Raw genomic sequence first — 22018 nt, forward strand, 5'->3', positions numbered from 1 at the left:
TGCTGTCAAATTTATTGACATAAATTTAACAATAACCCCTATTATCCTTTGAATGTCTGTAGATCTTGAGGTTATATCAGCTCTCTTATTCCTGATATAGATAATGTATGTTCTCTCTCATTTTATTCTTGATAGATTTTCTAGACGTTTATCAATTTTATTGATATTCTCAAAGAACCAACTTTTAGTTTCATTGATTTTGTCTATTGAATTTTTAGTTTTAATTTTGTTGATTTTTTTTTTTTTTTTTGCTTTTGTCTTTATTGTTTTCTTCTGTTTCTTTCAGGGTTTATTTTGCCTTCTGATTTCTGAGATGAAAACTTAAGTCATTGATTTAAGAAAATTTCTTCTTTTCTAATATAGGCATTTATAGGGGTTATTTATAAGTATTACATTTAATTTCTAAATATATTGGGATTTCCAGGTATATTTTTGTTATGTACTACTAATTTAATTTTGTATTGCTCAGAAAGCATACTTTGTATGATTTAATTCATTTAACTTTATTGAGACATGTTTTATGGCCCAGAATATGCTCTATCTTGTTTTATGTTTCATTTGCACTTGAAAATAATGTGTATTCTGCTGTTGGTGGGTGGAGTATTCCATAAGTGGCAATTAGGTCAACTTGGTTGATAATATTGGTCAGATCTTCTGTATACTTACAAGTTTTCTCTCTCCTGGTTCTCTCAGTTACTGAGAAAGTGGTTTTGAAATATCTGACTATAATTGTCAATTTATCTATTTTTACTTTCATTTCTATCAGTTTTTGCTTTATGTACTTTAAGGTCTGTTATTGGATGCATAACATCTAGAATTGTTATATCTTCTTGATGAATAGTCCCCTTTATTATTACTAAATAACTCTTTTATGTCTGGTAATATTCTTTGTTCTGAAATCTACTTTGCCTGATATTAATAGGAAGACTCCAACTTTCTTATGATTAGTAGTTAAATGGTGTATCTTTTTATGCTTTTAACTTCAACTTTTTTTGAGTTTATATTTAAAGTGGGTTTTTTGTACACAGCATATAATTGGGCCTTGCTTTTTTAAATCCAACCTGATAATCTCTGCCTTTTAATTGAGGTGATCAAACAATTTACATTTAATGTGATTAGCGATATGGTTGGGCTTGACACTCTCTTGCTGTTTGTTTCCTATTGGTTACATCTGTTCTCTCCAGGCTTCATTGGGTTCCTCTCCCTGCATTGCAACATAAACCCTCTGGACAGAAAGCTGGAGTAATCATAGGGCTCACCTCATTTGTTTCCTCTCTCTCAGGGATCAGTGTCCTATATTGATGCAAAAATTGTTGCTTCATGCAAAAATTGTTGCTCCTAAACAAATACCACATGATTCCACTTATATGAGGTACTGAGAGTAGTCAGAATCATAGAGACAGAAAGTAGAATGTTGGTTGTCAAGAGCTGGGATGGGGGGCATGGGGAGTTAGTATTTAATGGGTATAGAATTTCAGTTTTACAAGATGAAAAGGGTTATGAAGATTGATGGTGGTGATGGTTGCACAACGTTATGAATGTATTTAATACCACTGAATTGTATACTTAAAAAGGTTCAGATGCTAAATTTTATGTTATGTCTATTTTACCACAGTAAAAAAATTGGAAAGAAAAAAAAAACTGTTCCATAGACTTCGTATGTCTTTTTAGTTGTTTTAGGTGAGAAGGTAATCCAGTTTGTGTTACTTTATCTTGTTCATAAAAAAAGTCTTCAGTTTTGACTTTAACAATTGTCTACCGTAAATCAACTATACTCCCATAAAAATTTAAAAAAAGAAAGCCTTTGAATGTTAGAAACAATATAATTGTATTAAAGCTCCAACTTTGGAGCATTTAACACAAACAGATTGATGCGGCTCTCCCTTGTCTCATATTAACTCTAAAAGATGATATATATTATAAATATTCTTAATAAAGTGAATTCACATAAAGATAGCCATCTCTTTTTGTATCTGCCAACAGCATCTACGCATCTAATTTCATGTTTTCACCCTTATAAAATATGCAACCAGGTTCTCAATACTATGCCATGTCTCCTGACTTTCAGCAGAACAGTGTCTAGTTGGCCAGGGAGGAGAGCAGAACTCTATAGTCAAAGGTGTTTCAGTAACTCAACCTCAAAGCTATCAAAGGTGTTTGGGGTTTACATTCAGCTAGATGTGTACACATATAATAATAATAACAATGACAATAGATAACTTCATTTAGAAATTGCAATGTGCTAGTCACTGTACTAAGTACTTTCATTTACTTCTAAAAACAACACTCGGGATTCCCTCGTGGCGCAGTGGTTAAGAATCCGCCTGCCAGTGCAGGGGACACGGTTCGAGCCCTAGTCCGGGAAGATCCCACATGCTGCGGAGCAACTAAGCCCGTGCAACACAGCTACTGAGCCCGCGTGCCACAACTACTGAAGCCCACACGCCTAGAGCTTGTGCTCCGCAACAAGAGAAGCCACCGCAATGAGAAGCCCACACACCGCAACGAAGAGTAGCCCCCGCTCACCGTAACTAGAGAAAGCCCGCGCGCAGCAACAAAGACCCAATGCAGCCAAAAATAAATAAATTAAAAACAACACTCTGAGGAGGAACTGCTTTTACAGATGACACACTGAGACTGGGGAACGTTGAGCTGCTTTCTCAACATTACCCCGCTGAGAAGTCTTAGAATTAGGCTTGAAAGCTCAGGTTCGTTGGTTCTACATTATGCTTCTGCAAGATTCTAAAATAACCATGGCCCTTTGCATGCAAATATGAAATATAGTTCGGCCGGCATTAGGGGGAAATACATCAGAATTGCTGGCAGCTCAAATCTCTAGTTTGTTTTATCACAGGTTCGTTCATCAGGTCAACTATAGATGCAAAGAGGATACATTTCTCTGAAATTAAGATCTACGCTAATTTTAGTTCTTGCTGGTATGCATAAATGAGTTTTTGAAAGGCTCTCACTTTATCTTGTTGTTAAATAATTTTATGGTTAGTGTGTAAATTTTGTTAAAGGGAAATTAGTAATCTTTAAATTCCCTCTAGTTGTTTGATTTTCAGATAGACTTAAAATTTTACTTTATGTTTGCTTAATATTAAGTAATGATGTCTGTTAAGCAAAGGGTCTGTCCTAATTCATGTGCTTCTAGCACTTTGTATGTTCATCAGGCTTCCAAGAAATCTCCAAGTCTATGATCACTTTTTCTCCCAATTAAATTATTTTTTTAAAACTTTCCCTGATAATCCTAAAAAAAAAAAGAAAGAACGAAAGAAAGAAAAAGAACAGTAGGCATACTTCCTGAAGCTGCCCCTCTGACGGTCATCAGTTACTGTCTCTGTCCACTCAGCTCTGTTCAGCAAGAGTCACATTTCAAGAGGGAACCGTGCCGAATGCAGTTTCAGCCCCGCACAGAAGTCACCCCCCCTCCCCAGCACTTTTCCTGGGGTGATGAGGGAAAGGGGATGGGAGCAGAACAGGGCGCTGCCAGCCGCACCCCAGGCAGGGCTCCTTCCTGCACCCTCATCCCTGAGCCAGCCTTCTGCAGCCACCAAAAAAATGAGGAATTTGCCAAAATATGTAGCCTCATTGCCTGCAAGAATGAAAGAGAAACAATCTTCCTGAAGTGATACGGAATCCTGGAGATATTTTGAACATTCCTACTAGGATGATAAACTCTTGGCTCGTGGGTTAGTTGGTGTATTGTGCTTGGTGGGAGGTGGGCAACGAGTGAGAGAGAACTGACATTTCCAGGCACCACGGGCTAGACACACCGTCACCTGTCATCAGAATCCTGTGAGGTAGGCGTAATTATCCGCGTTTTATGGACTCACACTGTGACTCAGAGACTAAGTCGATGATCCACAATTTAAACACTGCGGCTGGTGTGCAAACCCAGGTCTTCCTGGCTTCAGAGGACGTAATCTTTCTCACTACACTGTGATTTTCCACAGCCTTGGGTTGTGTACAATTATAGAGCCCTAGCACCAGGCATATGTTTCTGAATGTTAGGTTGAAAACGTCCTTTGCCCTCAACCACACTTGATTTGCTTATAACTACTTCATGTGAATTAATGATCCATATGATTTTTAAGGCCCATTGTAAAGCTTACATTTGCACTAAAGAAAGTCTCAGATGCTATTTAGCACACACACACAAAGAAGCAAATTGCTCCCTTTATCCTAATCACCCCATATCTTGTAGCAATTAAACGGAAATCCAACACTTACCTCTCCTTTTTCAATTCCCTAAGCTGGAGTGTTTTTCTGAATTTAAAATTTGTTATACATTTTCAAGTAATATTATTTGATTTCTAAGTGTCTCAATAACTAGTTAATCAAGCACGTGAGTATGAATATTGCAGGGCCAGCAATGCTTATTTTAACATTGAAGTAAATGGAGGAAATCTTCTACCATTAAGGATTCTAAAAGGTGTATTAATTTTATCTACATTCCCATAGGTAATCTGCCATATTCTAAAACTAAAAACATAATGAACTATCAAATGAGGACTTCAGAAAAATCAATCAACGTGACAAAGGTAAGGAAATGTATTCTTCATGGCAGTTGAGTCTAAGAATCTAACCTTTACAATGGAAGTATTTGTATGATAAGAGTAAACAGCCTTTCCCTTCGTTTTCTCCCTTTGATCTTTCTTTTCTACTTAAACAGATACTTATGTTCATATTACCGCTAGTCACTAAGATAATCATGCATTTCTGATATATTCCTAACTCTTCATTTATAGCTAGTTTTAATGTTACTCTAAGACCAACTAAAAATGTATTAGCTAAGGTCAGAGATACATTCCAGGCAAAACTGATTAAAATCCCAATGAGACTGGCAAAACAATTACCTTAAAATTAAAATTCAACATTTTGTTATTTTATGTGTGTGAAGGCATAGACTAAGGAAAATTCCACGTGCTCCCTGTAGAGCATAAATTACAATAGGTGCTGAACTATCGCTGTCTTTCTGGGTCTTAGGGTGAAACTGGAGAAGCCGCCCGTCACGCCAGAGAGACAACCAACATGAAAACACAAACAGTTGCATCGTATTTTAGAGTAAGATATTAAATTATGTTGTGTGTGCTTAGGCATGTTATTTATTCTAAATGGGAGTTACAGATTAAAAGTAAGTAACAAATATCAGAGTGCTATTAGCAAAAGAGAATTTGTGTTGTATTTCATTTACTATCTGTTAGATACACGATATGTTACAGTGCATTCTCAAAAACCTATGGGTTGGTTTACTTTGGTATTTTATTGATGAAATTATTGTATACTAGGTCAATCTTAATGGCGGTCTGTAGCTTGGTTACAATTTGTCCATAGAACCAAATACATTTTCACTAGAATAAAGCCTAAAAGGGTTTGAAATTCAGTGGTATGAAAACCATCAGCCCTCCTTCCCACCCCTGAATGATCTGAAGGTGGACAGATGGACAAGGTTGAGCATCCACCTCCATTCCACATCTCCCTGTACCTAGATGAACTGAGCACCTCAAAAGAAAAACAGAACTGGTGTAGGCACGGGACAAAGAGAAGGGACACCAGGGAGATACCAGTAACATGCCAAGGAAGTGAATCACTGTGTCCTTAGCATAGGACCAAGGTGACCTTTCTTCCTTGGACAAGATAGGAAAGAGATAGGAAAGAAAAGAAGCACTTCATTCTCTCTGTGCCCTGGAGAACAAACTCTAGATGACCCTGCCTTCATTATTGGTTCCAGTTCTTGTTTATCTCTCTGATAAAATCATACTAACCAGCCAATGAAAATGAATAAAATACCACCTAAAATTTAGAAATTTATTAATACCATGTAATGTGGGAGAAGGGGAGGAAATGGGGTTAAATTTACTACATGTTCAGTGAATAAATCCAGTTCCCTAACAGAGTCATGAAATACTTTTAAAAATAACTGGGTAGCTTTATTAAATATTTCTCAAGTCCTAAGCTCGTAGCAGACAGTGTGTGCTTAACATCTTTGAGTAGCACGTAGTGCATTTATATGCTTAATATCTCGTTTGCTGCTGGTACATCCACCTTACAGCAGGCTGCAGCACAGCTGAAGGACTGAAAGTATTTACAGCCAGATTATTTTCGTCTTTAAGTGAGTCATCCAAGACCATTATCATACCACTGTTGTTGACATCAAACACTGTGTGTATGTTCCAGCCATGCATTCATAAAGTCGTTTTACACCTCGGGCTGCAGTGAAAAGGGATAGAAGGCAATTCCGTATAGTATGTACCATATTTTAAGTTATGTTTCACTCTGCAGAGGAGGATGAACATGATGTAATACTCTGCCTTGGTCCCTAAGGAGCACCAGTGCCTAAATTGCAGGGAGCTCTTGCTCAGCATGCCAACAGACACGTCTATCACCTTTCTATCTCTAGTGTCTGGCAGATGTTTGCAATGATGACTCACAGATAAATGTTATGAACAGGGCCCCAAAGTGGCAGACCCCAGCTGTTTGAAGAAGCTCACAGCTGAGTGTCGGTGCCCAAGAGGAAGCTGTGCAAACCCAGTGCTTTGTCAGTTGCCCAATTCCAGGATTTGGTTTGCACTGGCTTTGTAACCCAGGCTTTATATTTCCATCAGTAAAGGAGATTCAGCCATCAACAGCTGTCTATGTTCATACACTCGTTACCTTGCCAACAATCGTAATCCCAGTCTTTGACATACTGGTTGGTTGGTATTTCATTTTATTTGAACCATGATTATCCTACTGTGTTATGCTTGGTTGTCCAGCAGTTGGCTGCTGTTTTAATACGGTATTGCTGCAGAAGATGGTTTTGTGGTTAAAATATTTCTAAAATCAGGAAATTATCAAACTAGAGCAGATTAGAATACTTCAGTGGATTTGCTTATTTTTATAGCTGTGTCTTACACAGTAAAATGCATTAACTTCTCAGTCCTTATTTTAAACTAGGAGATGGTACTCAGAGGGATTAAAGTGTTTACTTTCGTACTTTCTACAAAAAAAGAACTAGACAAGGAAATTAATCGTATAAGGAGGAAACCAGATTGTGTGCTAAATATTGTAATTTGGCCAGTTTCCCTGAGAGGATATAATTACTTCCAAACAAGCTATATCAAAAATAATTTTGTCTATTAATTAAAGTTGCCTTAAGAATTCACAGGCAAGGGCTTCCCTGGTGGTGCAGTGGTTGAGAGCCCGCCTGCCGATGCAGAGGACACGGGTTCGTGCCCCGGTCTGGGAAGATCCCGCATGCTGCGGAGCGGCTGGGCCCGTGAGCCATGGCCGCTGAGCCTGTGCGTCCGGAGCCTGTGCTCCGCAACGGGAGAGGCCGCAGCAGTGAGAGGCCCGCGTACCGAAAAAAAAAAAGAATTCACAGGCAATCTTTTAATAGCTAAGTTCCTAGTTATTGCCTCTACATGTTTATGAGTAAATATGTATTTTTAAAAATATACTATCAAGAAAATATTTATTAACACATATATCCCTCATTGTGAATTACTGTGTAACCCTCAGTTTTCAGATTTTATTCTTATAATTAAAAGAAAGACCTGCGAGCTCGTAAGTTTCTGAATGCTACGCTGGGAGTTTTATTTTTGTTGCATATTATAGTATTCTCTGATGGATTTGTTATCTAAAATGGTGGTCGGCCAACCTCACTTTGTCCGCTGCATCAAACCAAACAATGAACGTCAGGCAAGAAAATACGACAAAGAGAAAGTCCTGCTCCAGCTTCGCTACACAGGCATTCTGGAAACAGCGAGAATTCGAAGGCAGGGATACTCACATCGGATACTTTTTGCCAACTTTATAAAGCGGTATGTGGACTTCTTTTTAGTTTCCATGTACAGTAAAAATTCTTGAGAAGAATGATAGGAAACAGAAAGAGAATCACGCAGGGGTTATAGGAAGGAGGCATTTTGTTCATGAAAATGATTGTGTGTCGAAAGAGCAGGTAACTCTTAACTGCGGCTGGAAATTTCTGTTGTCAGCTGAGAGACCCAGGTCAGAGACAGGATGACAGAGGGGCCTGAGATTCTGTTCTGGGGAGCCGGTTCTCATCTTAGCTCTGCCACTTGCTGGGTGACCATGGGCCGGTACCAGTGATCGCCAATGAGGGGAGACTTTGACCCTCAAAAAACATGTTAATGTGTGGAGACATTTTCGGTTGTCACAACTGGTGGGAGGGCAGGGTGCTGACGGCATCTAGTGTGTGGAGACCAGAGATGCTGCTAAACATCCTAAAATGCACAGGACAACCTCCCCGCCCCCAACAATGAATCATCCAGCCTAAGATATTAACAGTGTCAAGGCTGAGAAACCCTGGCCTCCAGGAAACCTCATTTTCCTCATGACTGCCTGATAGAGTTGTTACGAGGTTCGAGTGAGATAGTCTCTAAAGGGGATTTAGAAGACATACAGAAGCAATTAGGTTTTAGGAGTCCTTCTCAATGTTCGAGATTAATGTAAAATGAATTAAGTTATATATTAAACGTATATGATCAAGTGACACACTAGTGGTGCTACAGAGGCTCAATATCTTATATATTTAATGTTTGAAATGCCCATGTTTCTGATACTTATCAATTCGATAATTTAGCCATTAAACTTGAAGTTTCAATTTTCAAAAGTGAAGTCTATTACAATTTTCAGGTAAAGCCTAGCATTTGAGGAAATCTCCATAGGTAACATTCTCTGCCTTTTTTAAAGAGTGTACAAAGTAATATTAAGAATAAAACAAAGTTTTGTGATTGCACAATGAACTGTGCAGTCACAAAAAAACCACAAAACATTGTCTTGTCTGTGTGAAACATTCTTTTACTTGGGGTAACCAAGACCCTTTCTAAATGAAATGAGAATTCTAATTCTTTTTGCATATTTTCAGCAATTCATGGTAATTTTTGATTTTTTTTCTTTAGAGACCTAGGAAAGGAAAGAAAGGTATTCATTTGAACTGCCTTGATAGAAAGAAAACCCTCCCACATTTTCATGACAGAGAGCAAAATTACATAAATATAGTGACTTTCATATTGGCAACTCTTCTATAGTAGTTTAAGACAGACTTAAAAACTTCAAGGTTTAGAGTTCAGAAGTACAGCCAACATTTAATCATTGACTTTACTTCTCACGGAGCAGACCCAGTTTTATATTCAAAACTTAAGAAATAAAAAATACTGGAATTTCTTATTGGCCAGTAGGTAAATTCTCCATTCTGTACATGAAAGCAGGTAACCCAAACATTCTTGAGTTTCAAATTTCAAATTAAAATTTGACCTTATTATTATACTTTTCATTTTTTAGGAGAAGAGTTCATCTTTAACTTGCTTAACTATCGATATAGGTAACATTAATATATTCTTAATATAAGTACCCTTAAATATCAGTGACTTTTTTTACTATACAAGGCACTGTGCTAAGTACTGTGGAAGACACTGAGTTTTAAAGCTTGCTTGATCCTCAAGAGTTAACAGTCCAGTTAGGATTCTCAGAGCTGCAGACTTAGAGGTTAATGAACAATGCAGGGTAATAAATACCAAGATCCAAAGGGATGGTACATAGTGTAAGAGTTCAGGGAAGAGAAAGATGACCTCCAAGAAGGCTGATAAGAGAGAATATCAAGAAAGAGTGCTAAACAGGGATCTGATGGTGGGCATAGTTTATGGAGAAGACAGGAAGGGGCTTTCTTGGTGTACAGGTTGGTGTTCCAAAGACTAGAGGGACTTGGATTAGACTGGCTGAGCAGTATGTGTCACTGACGTGACAGACATTATAAAGATGGGATCAGATGGGCAAACCGATCAGGTAAAGTTATAAAGAGAGAGCCTTAAATGCTAGACTAAACTAGTAGTTTCAAAACTATCTACGGTTTTACAATATGGCCCGTAGACGAGCTGAGCTGATTTTCTTGACGATGTTGTACTTGAAGGTAACTTATTTGGAAGGTCAGAGGTGAGAATAAAATTTTAAATATGCTTCCAAGTCCCACGCTATTATAGAATAGCAAATTACTACATGATAAATGAAGAGGGGAAAAAACTAAGCTTATGGAGAACATGTGAATAACTGTTCTGAATCTAGGGAGCTCCAGAAAGAAAAGGCTAAGCCTTTTCTCTGTCACTAATTTGAAAACTGTCATCCGAATTGGCTAGACTCTTAGGAAGGCAGGACAATTTGCAAAGGCCCTGTGGAGGTGCAAATAGGACTAAATAACCCTCCTCTGTCTGGCTTAGCCTTTGACTAACCCTCCTTGTAAGATGCAAAATTCATCAGACCCTTTGTCCATTCTGTTGTAGATAAACTCTTCTGTTTTGTGACAAAGAAATAATCCTTAAGGAAGACATATAACATGAACTTACTTTGCACAAGACACTGGGTTTTTACTGTAGTTACTTCAAATGAACCCTTATACTAAGAAGCCACTGAAGTTGGCTCTATTTTCCCACCAGGCACCTATACACAATGGTTTGGCTTTCAGAGCTCTAAAACAAACAGAACTTAACGAAGGAAGTAGTGTAGTGAAGGAGGTAAGTACACATGCTTTGAAATCAGAAAACCCAGGTTTGAATCCCAATTCTGCCACTTACTAAATGTGTGACTTTGTTCAGCGTTACTTGAGTAACGTTCAATCTTCAGTCTTCCCATCTGCAAATAAGGATGATGATGATAGTATCAATATCTACTTTATAGGTGGTTATAAACAGTAAATTAAGTAATATATATGAAGTTTGTAGATAGAGCCAAATGTCGACAATACATAGCAGCTATAATTATTTTCATTATTATTTTTGCCTCAGCCTCAAACTCCCCGAATTACTTACAACCTACTGTGCTGTGGTCTAAAATACCACAATGTACACCATGAAGCAAACCCATAAAAAGCAAAGCAGAGTCAGTATGTTGGATTTAAAACGAGGCACAACAAAGCACAGGTCTGGGGCTTTCCTCCATAAGCTCATCTGGTGTGCCTAGATGTTTATTTCCACAGCAAGTCCCAGAGACAGTCCATGAGTCACTCAACAAGCATTTAATTTCAGACCCACTATGTTCCAGTCCTTGAACAAAAGATTAACTCAGATCTTAACCCAAAGATTCATAAAAGAACCTCTGACATTAAGAAACTCACAGTCCAGACTAGTTGTGGGAACAGGGATCTGATTATCTACATTATCATACGATGTAACATAAACTCCAGGAGGCCAGGGTGTTGGTCTGCCGTGTTCACTGCAGTGTCCCCAGCACTTAGGAGGGTGCCTGGCACATGCTGGGTGTTCAATAAGTATTTGTTACACGAATGAAAGAGAGTGGATATTTTTACTAAAAGTGTGCAGGTCTGGGAGCATGAAGTAGAGCTGGGGGGAGTGAGGAGAGAAGGGGGAGACTTCTTAGATTATAGTAGAAATTCAGAGAAAGCAGATAATCATAAAAGTAATATATATATTAGAACATCAACATGTATTCATTTTTCAATCTTTTGATATAGGCTTATTTTTTTCTTTGAATAATGTCCACTAATCAGAGTTTATTGACTCTTTCTTACATAAACTGTTCATAATTCCTTATGTATGATTTCCATTCATATTTCTTGAGGGGAAGCAAGAAGTTAAAGATAACTCCTGAAACAATCACAGGGCTAAATATTCCTTGATTCTTATGATTCTGCTCCAACTTCTGTAATGGCTTCATCCATGTTTAATTCCATAGTTTTTTAGAATAAGTACTTCTTTAGAAGATCTTACCAAAGCATTTGATGCATTTTTCGAGAAAGAGCCCTCTGGCTTTCCTCACTCACGTTTCATCAGTTTATCTGATATTTATTTGAATAACTCCTCACCAAGTGAATGAACAGGTTTGGCAGCAAACACAGCTCCCCTGGGAGGAGCAGAAGCGCCCAGGCACACTAGGCAGAGCTGCGGCCCACGCACCCCAAGTGTGCAGTGGACATCAGCCGGTGTGTCTTACACAGGGAAATAGAATGTTAGTCCAGTGGTCTATTCACTGAAGATTTGTTAAAGAGCGTTTCTAGAATATTGAAAGAGTAGGTCTTCTTTGAGGGAACAAGGAGTGAGGATGGAAGGACATACAGGCACAGAGGATGACACACCCAGAAGCATCGAGCCACGAGCAGATGTGGCCCTTTGGCATAACTGTGAATAGCTTTCATGACTGGAGCCCAAGATGTCCGTGGAAGATGGCCAAGGGTGAGGCTAGCAAGGCGGGCAGGGATACGGAGCAGTAGGGGGCATGCAGACTCGTCATCATGCGTGGCAGCCAGTTGTAAAGACTGCCTTTCAGCAGGTGTGACCTCTGCATTTCCTACATTGTCACACTTCCCGGCTCACATATTCACGTGGCCTGCCCAGCCTTTGAAAGCACCTGCTTTTGCCGTCCCAGCTTAGAACGTGGGAAATTCTCGGACACTTTCAAGTCAGGAAAGGACTTGATCAGGTTTTCATTTTATTAAGATAATTCAGACAGGGCTGTGGACATCGGCTAGGAAGCGGGGAGGAGGGCGTGAAGACGCACATAGCCAGTCGGGAGGTGGTTTAAGGTAAGGGCAGTAGGACTAGAGAGAAAGGGATTTCAGAGAGGCTTCTAAGCTTGTTGGATACACCGAGTGAAGAGTAGGAAAGAATCTAGGATGACACACAGATTTCTAGCTTTAGTACTTTAAGAAGGGGTGACATCATTCACAGAGATAAGAAGGAAAAGGTGATGCATTTTGCTGAGTCCGGAGTGTCTGTGGGATAAGCAGGTGGGGATGTAGGGCAGGCAGTCAGAAGTAATGTGTTCCCAGTTTATGGAAATAGGGCTGAGGATGTATGTAGAGCAATCATCACATACAGGGAACAGTCAGAGTCGTGCATGTAGACGTGACGCGTGGAGAGAGCTTAGAAAGAAACAGCACTGTAGAGCCCTAGCATTTAAGCAGCAAGTCGAGGAGGCATGTCGAGGAGACTGAAAAGGAGGAGGAGAAACGGGGGAGGGGCAGGGTGGGCTGGGAATCTCAGGGACACTCTCTCAAGACGGAGAACTACAGAAGGAACACTTAGGATTAGGATGGAAAACAACCAGCTAAGGCTTCATCACTAAAAAAATCACATGCGATTAAGTAAGATCCCAGGAGCGGAGGAGTGATGGGAAGTAGGGAACTGGAGACAGTTATCCTAAACCATCTTTCTGTTTGTCCACAAAGCTAGTGGGGGATATGGAAGCATTTCAGAGGAGAGGCACTCAGGGGGATTGCTTTGCGCTAAGTGTGAGGAGGCTGGAGAGAGAAAGGGGATTGAAAATACACAGAAGAAGAGAGGAGGAGGGACAGGAAGAGATGACATCTAGAACACAGGCGGATGGGCAGTATCTCCTCCTCTCTCATTTCCCTCCTGCATTAAGCCCTTACTCACTTCCTCCCCTCAATTGTTGCTGTAATGCGGGAAGTTCGTGTAGAATTAAACTCCTTCATCCAATTTGAAGATCAGCTCCCAGTGTTTTTGTGAAGATGAAAAAAATGAATGACATCTTTCCCTCTGCTTCTGCCACTGCGGTCCTTCTGCTTTTAGTGACCAGAGAAAGGTTGCTTTCTAAAAAATATCCAGTTAATTTTTTTTTGAACGACAGTTTTGTACGGGGTTTTAGTGTTGTGTTGAAAAGCATCACTGAAGTGAAAAACAATGCTCAAATTACACAAGTAGTCAGTCTGGAATTCAGTTTACTGCAGAGTTGTTCTAAGAAGCCCACCAGGCTCCTGAGACGTTAAACTTTTATGAAATACTAACCAGCCCTCTCTCCCATTCAAAGGTACCACGTTCTCTGTTACAAGTGGTGTGAAGAACCTCCACTGAGCCCTGACACCTGTGCCACCATTTTGGAAAAAGCTGGTCTTGATAACTGGGCTCTTGGAAAAACAAAAGTAATGTTTTCATATAATTTTTCAAGAAAAAAATTCATACTTATGGTGGATGTACTGAGAATTACATTTTACAGTGATTGAAAATATCATGGCTTTTCATGTTATAGAATCTTTAGCTTGAAACAGGAAGAAAATTGATAAAGTCATAGCGGTTTCCTTCTTCAGCAAAATTAAACACTTTGCTCTCGTAAAGGTTTCTTTTAAGAAATTCAAGAAAAATATATCTTGAAGAGCTATCCAAAAAAAGATGGAAGGGATGACTCTAGAAAACAGACTTTTATATTTTCTCTGTTTTATCAGTACCAAATATAGTCAAAAAGCTGTCGAGAATCATAATGATTTCAATAGGATTCTGTTTTTCTTTATTTTCCTAATTCTCAAATCTGCTTTTGTTGTAAACTTGAAATTTATCTGGAGTGAAATGTTATTACTAGACGCACACTATAGGTGTTTGGATATTGGTGTGTTTATGTATCAGATCTGAGAGCCTGTGAGATCTTAGCTTATTTAATCCCTTAAAGCAGCGGTCCCCAGCGTTTTTGGCACCAGGGACTGGTTTCGTGGAAGACAGTTTTTCCGCGGATGGGGGGCGGGGGGAGGATGGCTCAGGTGGTAACGGGGAGCGGTGGGGAGCGGCAGATGAAGCTCCGCTCGCTCGCCTACCGCTCCCCTCCTGCTGTGCGGCCCGGTTCCTCCTGGGAGTCGGGGACCCCTGCCTTAAAGAATGAAGTACAAAATCATAACCTGTTTTGAATATGGAAGTAAGATAGGTGGCTTCTTGGAGAAAGGATGCATTTACTTCTCAGATATCCTCAGAGCATTACAAACAAGATGGGGACAAGGAGATAAACAGGACCAGGTCCTGGGAGTGCACTAAACGTATCACTGGGGGAGGATGGAGAAGAAAATCAAGCTAAGGCAAAGAAGTACTCAGATTGACCACTCAAGAGTAACTGCTTTCAGCTCTTCCATAGACGTAGACTGACATGCCACACTTGCCAAGAAATCTATATTAGCTGTGGGAAGTGTGGGACAGAATGTTCATATGTTCAGATGAACAGTTAGGCCTGTTAGTTACCTCTTTTATATACAGTAGTATCTGTCAGTTCCAATCTCCCAATTTATCCCCCCACCCCGCCGCCACCGATTTCCCCCTCGGTAACGATAAGTTTGTTTTCCACATCTGTGACTCTATTTCTGTTTTGTAAATAAGTTCGTTTGTACCATTTTTTTTAGATTCCACATATAAACAATGTCATATGATATTTGTCTTTCTTATAACTGATTCACTTTGCTGTATAGCAGAAACTAACACAACATTGTAAATCAACTATACTCCAATAAAAATTAGTTTAAAAAAAGAAAAGTTAGGCCTGTAACAATTTAAGGAAATTTTCAAAGTGTTTATCTTATACGGAGTGTCCCACATATTCAGTAATCCGTATTTACTTTAGTATTTAGTAAGGGGGATTCCTGAGCATTACAAAGATATGTTCTTTATTCACACCATTTTCTTTCAGATTCTCACAAGAGTGAATTTTGTCAGGCTGACATCTCATGATTTATGGTCTGAAACACATGCCTAACTTCAAATGGAGTTTTAACTTGTAAAAAGGCCCTTTGCAGTTCCAGTTTTGCATGATATTTAAGCAGCATTTTAAAGCTATTTGTATTTTTCCACTTCACCTTTTCCAATTCATTAAGATGGATAAAAGTATTCAATATAAGAACATTCCTAATGCTGTGCAAAAAAAAATGATGACCTTTTTAGATAGATTGAATTTTAAATGAATTGTTGGCAGTAGAATAGACTAAATATATTAGCATCTAGAGTCCTGTAGAAATTAAAACTAAATTCAATCAAAACCTGTAATGCTAAACTGTCGGCCCTTGGTGCCAGGCTTCTAAGTGCTGAGAGAATTCTACAGTCAGGGTTACCAGGTCTCATGACTCAGCTCTTAAATTTGAATTCAAGTGACTTCTTAGTGGATTCAATAAACTCTCTTTGAGGTGACTTTCATTAGTAAATTTAGCCATTAAAAGAAAAAAAAACATACCTTCCTATTTCCTGGGAGTGGTTGAAAACTCTTAGTTGAGAATAGCTCCGAGCCTTCAGGCTCCCCTGTTGCTCCGATTCATTTTGATTTTAGAATCATCAAAAAACAGCCCTCCTATCTTCACAGTGGCTGCTGGGTCCGGTGAGAAAGTTGTTCATTCTGCATGGGACCCTCTCTCTGCCTTACTCTCTCCACTGACAACACTGTGAGCCCCTGCAGGGCAGTGCCCCTGGTTTGTTCACCTTTGTGTTCCAGCAGATAAGTACATAGAATAGGTCTCCGTAAACATTTGGTGAATGAACTCCTCTAACTATAATTGTCCTCTCTCTTACAAATAGATTTGTAAGATTTTTAAGTTTGGGAAGTTTAATTATCTCTTCTTTCAAAAAGCATAAAAAATTAGCTTTGTCCAGAGTATCTGATGCTAAAACTTTGATAAAAGAGCTTGGTATCCTCCACTCATATTGGCCTATCCAACAAAACCTAGGTACCTGTTGCAAATAAACAGTATGATTGTTAAACTATATTCCTTCTCAAAGAGGGGTTTTCTTCAATCATAAAAATCTATAATGTGATAGCAACATCCAAGCCAAAGAAGCAAAAGATAGTGATTTCCAAAATCGAAAAATGTTTAGAATATAATCTAGTCTTCAGAGCACAGCACCTGACTGTTTCACACCTGCACGCCGTAGTTTTATTTGTGTTTTATTTTAATTCCTTTAAGGTGTTCCTTAAGTATTATCATGTGGAACAGTTAAATTTAATGCGAAAGGAAGCCATCGACAAGCTTATTTTGATTCAAGCCTGTGTCAGAGGATTCTTGGGTTCAAGAAGATACCAAAAAATACAGAAGAAAAGGAAAGAGAGCGCTATAATAATACAGTCAGGTAATCACTCAGACCATCTCACCGTGTAACAGAACGTAATGCTGTGTTTAGATGTGTGCATGAAATCAAATCTTACTTACCTCCAATTCTTATGTCGCTTTCGTGTTTAATTCCAAACTCTGTTACCTTGATACTTTCTCTGTGCTAAATCTGAATGATTGTTGTAGTGACTGACACTTTTAATATCTGAATAAATGTTTTGTTTTAAAGAAAATAATTTTCAAATTTTCTGTCACAATGAAACACAATTGACGTATTGTGCAAGCTACAGCAAGTGACTGAATTAATTGTAGATCTCAAGAATCATATTATTATAACCCATTGGGCAGTAACATTTTCCCTAGTTTATTCCAAAGGTTACACTTGCCATAATTTTTGACAACTTAATGAAATCTCACTCTGCTAAAGGGCATCCATTTCTTTCTGTTAACTGTAGGGAAATAATATTTATAATCATATTTCACAAGTTTTTATTAAACGTATTAATAGACTTGGGATTTCACTTTCCATTTTTCTATGAAAAGCTAAATTTAGAACACAGCATGGCTTAATACAATATCTTTCAAAAACTTTTGACTAGATACCCATAACAAACAATGTATTTTACTCTGTAACCCGATATACACACATACTACAAGCACTGCCTTCTGATACTTTTCTATTCTGGTTTATTCCATTTAATTTCTAGTTGTTAGATTTGGCCCACTAAATCGATTTTATGATCCACTATTTATTTGCAAGCTACATTCTGAAGAACACTGATGTGGTGGGCAGAGTAGCTGACTGACATTCAAAAGATTCAGTTCAAGGTCCAGTTCCAATCCGTCAGTCCATAAGAGCTCATCATCGTCTTTTGGAACTTTAAGCCCTTCACTCTCACTGGGACATCAAAAATGCAAACCCTGCAATTTGGGATTTAATTCTTTATCCACAATTCCAAACTTCATAAAACACTGAAAAAAGAGGTTTTTCATAACTCATTTGGAAGTGAAACATGACCTGATATTCACAGTCCTTTATTCATCCCACTTGGTAAGAATTGTATGTTTTTCTGGAGAAATATTCATGTGTTTGACTATGGAATGCTGATTTACCATGGGGAATTTTACAGAATATATGTTATTTGTTCCAAATTACTTTTCTAAAAATTTTTTTAAAAAAGTTTAAGTCTGAATTCTGAAATATATCTGGCTCCAAGAATAATTGGCCAAAAGGTTCAAACCATATACTTAGATAATAGGGGTTTTCTCCCATGAATAGCTGAACATGGCAGGAATAAAAGAAACATAAGCATTAGCAGATTTTAAGCAAATGGTGAGTACACGTTGTCTTTTTCATCAACTTAGCTCATCTCTATCATTTTAGTTTCATCTTAATACTCCCCTTAATACGAAAGTTACTTCAATTATTTTCTTGCTAAAGCTTGTCATCTGGAAGAGTCTTCTTAATGAGTCCCATATTTTTTCGAACCTGTTCTATTTGGAATCTTTAATTTCATTTTCCTCTTTGGCACTGATGGTGAAAAGCCATTTGTTTCTACCCATTGAAGTAATGCTTTTTATTTATTATAATTAACACTGCTCTGGGCCTTATATGTTTCAGCTGCAAGAGGACATCTAGCCAGGAAACAAAGGAAAGAAATTGTTAACACGAAAAACACAGCAGTAAAAACCATTCAGACTCAAGATCAGGAATTTGACTACAAGAAAAACTTCGAAAATAAAAGGTAAAATAATGTTCATTCTTATACCATCTTGACAGTATAGATTTTTCACATCTGGAAAGTCACAAAATAAAGTCCACAATGAACAAGATGTGGTACACATATACAATGTAATATTTTTAGCCATATAAAGGAATGAAATAGTGCCATTTGCAGAGACGTGGATAGACCTAGAGACTGTCAGACAGAGTGAAGTAAGAAAGAAGAAAACAAGTATCATATAATATTGCTTATATGTGGAACCTAGAAAAATGGTGCAGATGAACTTATTTGCAAAGCAGAAATAGAGACACAGATGTAGAGAACAAAACTTACGGATACCAAGGGGGGAAGGAGGGGTAGGATGAATTGGGAGAATGGGATTGATATATATACCCTACTGTGTATGAAATAGATAACTAATGAGAACCTGCTGTATAGCACAGAGCACAGGGAACTCTACTCAGTGCTCTGTGGTGACCTAAATGGGAAGGAAATCCAAAAAACCAGGGGAGATATATATATATATATATATATATATATATATATATATCTGATTCACTTTGCTGTACAGTAGAAACTAACACAACATTGTAAAGCAATTATATTCCAATAAAAATTAAAAAAATAAAAGTCCACAGTCTTTCTCATACCTAACCAGGTTCCTGACAGTGTCAGCGACACCCTGTGGCCACTTTTGTGTTCTTTATCCTATTGGAGAGTTTGTTGTCATTTCACTCCGATGACCACACTTCCCTCGTCAAAGAAGATCTTATCTTCAAGTTAAGGGGAAATCATTCCAACTGTCCTTTCAAAAGGGTATTAATAAAGGAACAACTGTGAAATTTTGGCCAGCGTATCATGAACAAGATCATGAACCATAGCAGGGACACTGCTTTTCCTTGAATTTTGTAAGATATTTTCTGTGCTCCGTAGACTTAGAGCTTATCAAAGTACAGCATGCAACCTAGTGAACATACCCTACTTACTGGTCTCAAATGTAGATATAGTTTCCCCATCTCCTTATTGTAGGTACTTTGTTTGGAAAAGGACATATCTTTTTTTTTTAATTTCCTATTTAATCTTAATGTCTTGAAGCTGAAACAAATTTAACAGCCAGTGGTTTTTCACCATTGTATATAAAATTGCTAGTTTACAAGAGAACATGACACTTTAATAAAATGTAAAACTAAGTAACCAACGTTTTTCTTGTCTCTAAAAAGCAAAATGACTTCTTAAAGAAACAAAAGGCTACCAAGAGATTCAAAGTTTTCTGCTGAGTTACAATATGTTTTAATAATCTAGGGACTCGATGAGCGTATTTTTAAATGTATGCCCTCACTAACTGAACACCCAATGTTATGTTTGTTCCTACATCACCTTCTAGCTTTTTATTATTTTAGCTCTTCTCAAATCTTTCAGAATTGTGACAAATACTAACAAATGATGGCTATCACAGAAAATTATGAAAGAGGAAAATGTGTTTTTTTTCCTTGTCTTCTTAATGTAATAAATGTACTATAATCATCTTTTCCCATTACTCTGTACCCTCTGCTACTTTTGGAAGAAATACAATCCTGAACGAAGCAAAAAAGATAATTTCTTGGAAAAGGAGATATGTTGAAGTGATTAAATTCCTAGGATTTTGATACCTCAGTAAGTGAAATTATGCTAGGATATTTCTCACCCTAATTTGAAGCTAGTTTTCTCATTATTTGAGTAGCCATCACAGTTGTCACTAGAGAGGACATTTCAGGAGAAATACTCAATTATTGTGACTTGATAAGTCTTTATTTTGAGCTTTTTTGTCCCTTTTGCTTTGCTCCCAACATAATGTAACATGTGCTATTGCCAAACAAGGTAATAAACTCTAGTTTAGTATCATATATTCCGATGCAATATATTTTACACAGGGAATCCTTTGTGAAGAAACAGACAGAGAATGCAGTCTCTACTAATGAAACAGTCATTCCAGCTCCAAATAACAAGGGGAATACATCTGTAGTGAAGACTTCTACTTTCAAAGCTGAGGGGGAATCCACGAATGCTATGGAAAGTAACAACAGAGGATATCAGACCACGAAAAAAATGAACAATGTATATGAGGAAGAGGCTAAGCAAGAATTGTATCTGGTGGGGGACCCTTGGGCAGAAGTAAACACCAATAAGAAGTATATGAAAGACTTGGAAGAAAATAGTAAGATAAGGAAAATGGAAAAGGAGGACACTGTGGTCCAGAATTATTATCAGTGCTACACAGAGGAAAGGAATTTCGAAGACTCAAAAGCAGCATATCTAGAAAGGAAGGCCATATCAGAAAGGCCAAGCTACCCAGGACTTTGGTTAGCGCAGGAGACCTCAGCTCCTAAGCAGCCTTCTTTTAAAAAAACTTTAGAACCTAGTCTTAGCCACAGGTCGGTTTGCCAAGATGCAAATAGCAAGGAAAAAGAAAAGAAGACGTCCGTGGTCACCCAGAATGCCCCAGTATGCAGTCATCAGAGGAACCCTGTGAGGCATGGGATGGTCCAAGAGAGGCAAATCGAACCGGCAATGCAAGCCCAGGAAAAAGAAGACAAAGCAGCGGTGTTCATTCAGAGCAAATACCGGGGCTACAAGAGGGGGCAGCAGTTAAGGAAGGACAGGATGTCTTCTTTTAAAAATCAAAAAGCAATCGCAACACCGACAGAAGTAGCAAGAAACACTCACACTTTGTATTCCCATCCTGCAAAATTTGAGGAATACTGTAACATCAGGATGAAGAGCATTAGAGACTCAAAAGCAATTTCAGAAAAAGAAGCGTGTGATTTGGCAATTTTTTCAAAACAGGTATGTAAACGAACAGATTTGTTTACTAGTACAGATCTCTGGGGACTCCACGATAACTGAGTTAAACAGACAATTGATAACTGATATATTGTTTCATCTGTTTTTATGAGATTGCAAACCTTTTCCATAAAACATCTCAGGGACAGTGCTATTCGAATAGCCATAAATTTTGTAAACAAATTTCTATGATAAAAATAGTATAAAATATGATGGAAATCTTGTGTAGTAAGGAGACTAGTCATTGGTTTATACAGCCTACTAAAATGCTGGCATTTGACAATGCAAATTTCCATGTATCTGAGATCTTCCATTATAGCTGAAAAAAAAGTTTTCAAAATCCTCTAAAGTCTATGCTTTCTGTACCCCAAATTTTGAGAAGACATAATTAGGTATCAGAATCAGATGGTAGCATTACTGAGCATATATGCAATGACGATGACAATCTATATGTTCCGTCATGGCCACGAGGAACCATCAAGAAAAGCCACAAAGGAAAATTCCCTCTTGGAGAATATCTCGTGCTATTGGTAGGCGTGTTTCAGCTGTTTCTAGAAGGGGCAGTCGGCTTTAGGTCTTCTCCCAGGTGTACATGGAACTCTGATAAATTAGTGCTATGGAGAGGTCACAGGCCCCTGTCCCTGCCCCACTCTGG

At 38.2% G+C, this 22018-nt stretch overlaps 1 protein-coding gene across 1 annotated transcript in view; it reads left to right on the forward strand.

Moving 5' to 3' along the window:
• The window catches only part of MYO3A (myosin IIIA), a 166495-nt gene that overhangs the window by 116960 nt on the left and 27517 nt on the right, over positions 1 to 22018 (forward strand). Inside the window, exons 22-28 of the mRNA XM_027121878.1 lie at positions 4465 to 4544; positions 4990 to 5067; positions 7600 to 7805; positions 13783 to 13894; positions 16676 to 16838; positions 18441 to 18564; positions 20454 to 21366. Of these exons, the coding sequence (XP_026977679.1) occupies positions 4465 to 4544; positions 4990 to 5067; positions 7600 to 7805; positions 13783 to 13894; positions 16676 to 16838; positions 18441 to 18564; positions 20454 to 21366 (1676 nt within the window). The remainder of the gene's footprint in view (positions 1 to 4464; positions 4545 to 4989; positions 5068 to 7599; positions 7806 to 13782; positions 13895 to 16675; positions 16839 to 18440; positions 18565 to 20453; positions 21367 to 22018) is intronic.

The sequence above is a fragment of the Aethalodelphis obliquidens genome, unplaced genomic scaffold (genome assembly GCF_003676395.1).
Source record: "Aethalodelphis obliquidens isolate GAN/ISIS:26980383/991018 unplaced genomic scaffold, ASM367639v1 scaffold23, whole genome shotgun sequence".
Taxonomy (NCBI): domain Eukaryota; kingdom Metazoa; phylum Chordata; class Mammalia; order Artiodactyla; family Delphinidae; genus Aethalodelphis; species Aethalodelphis obliquidens.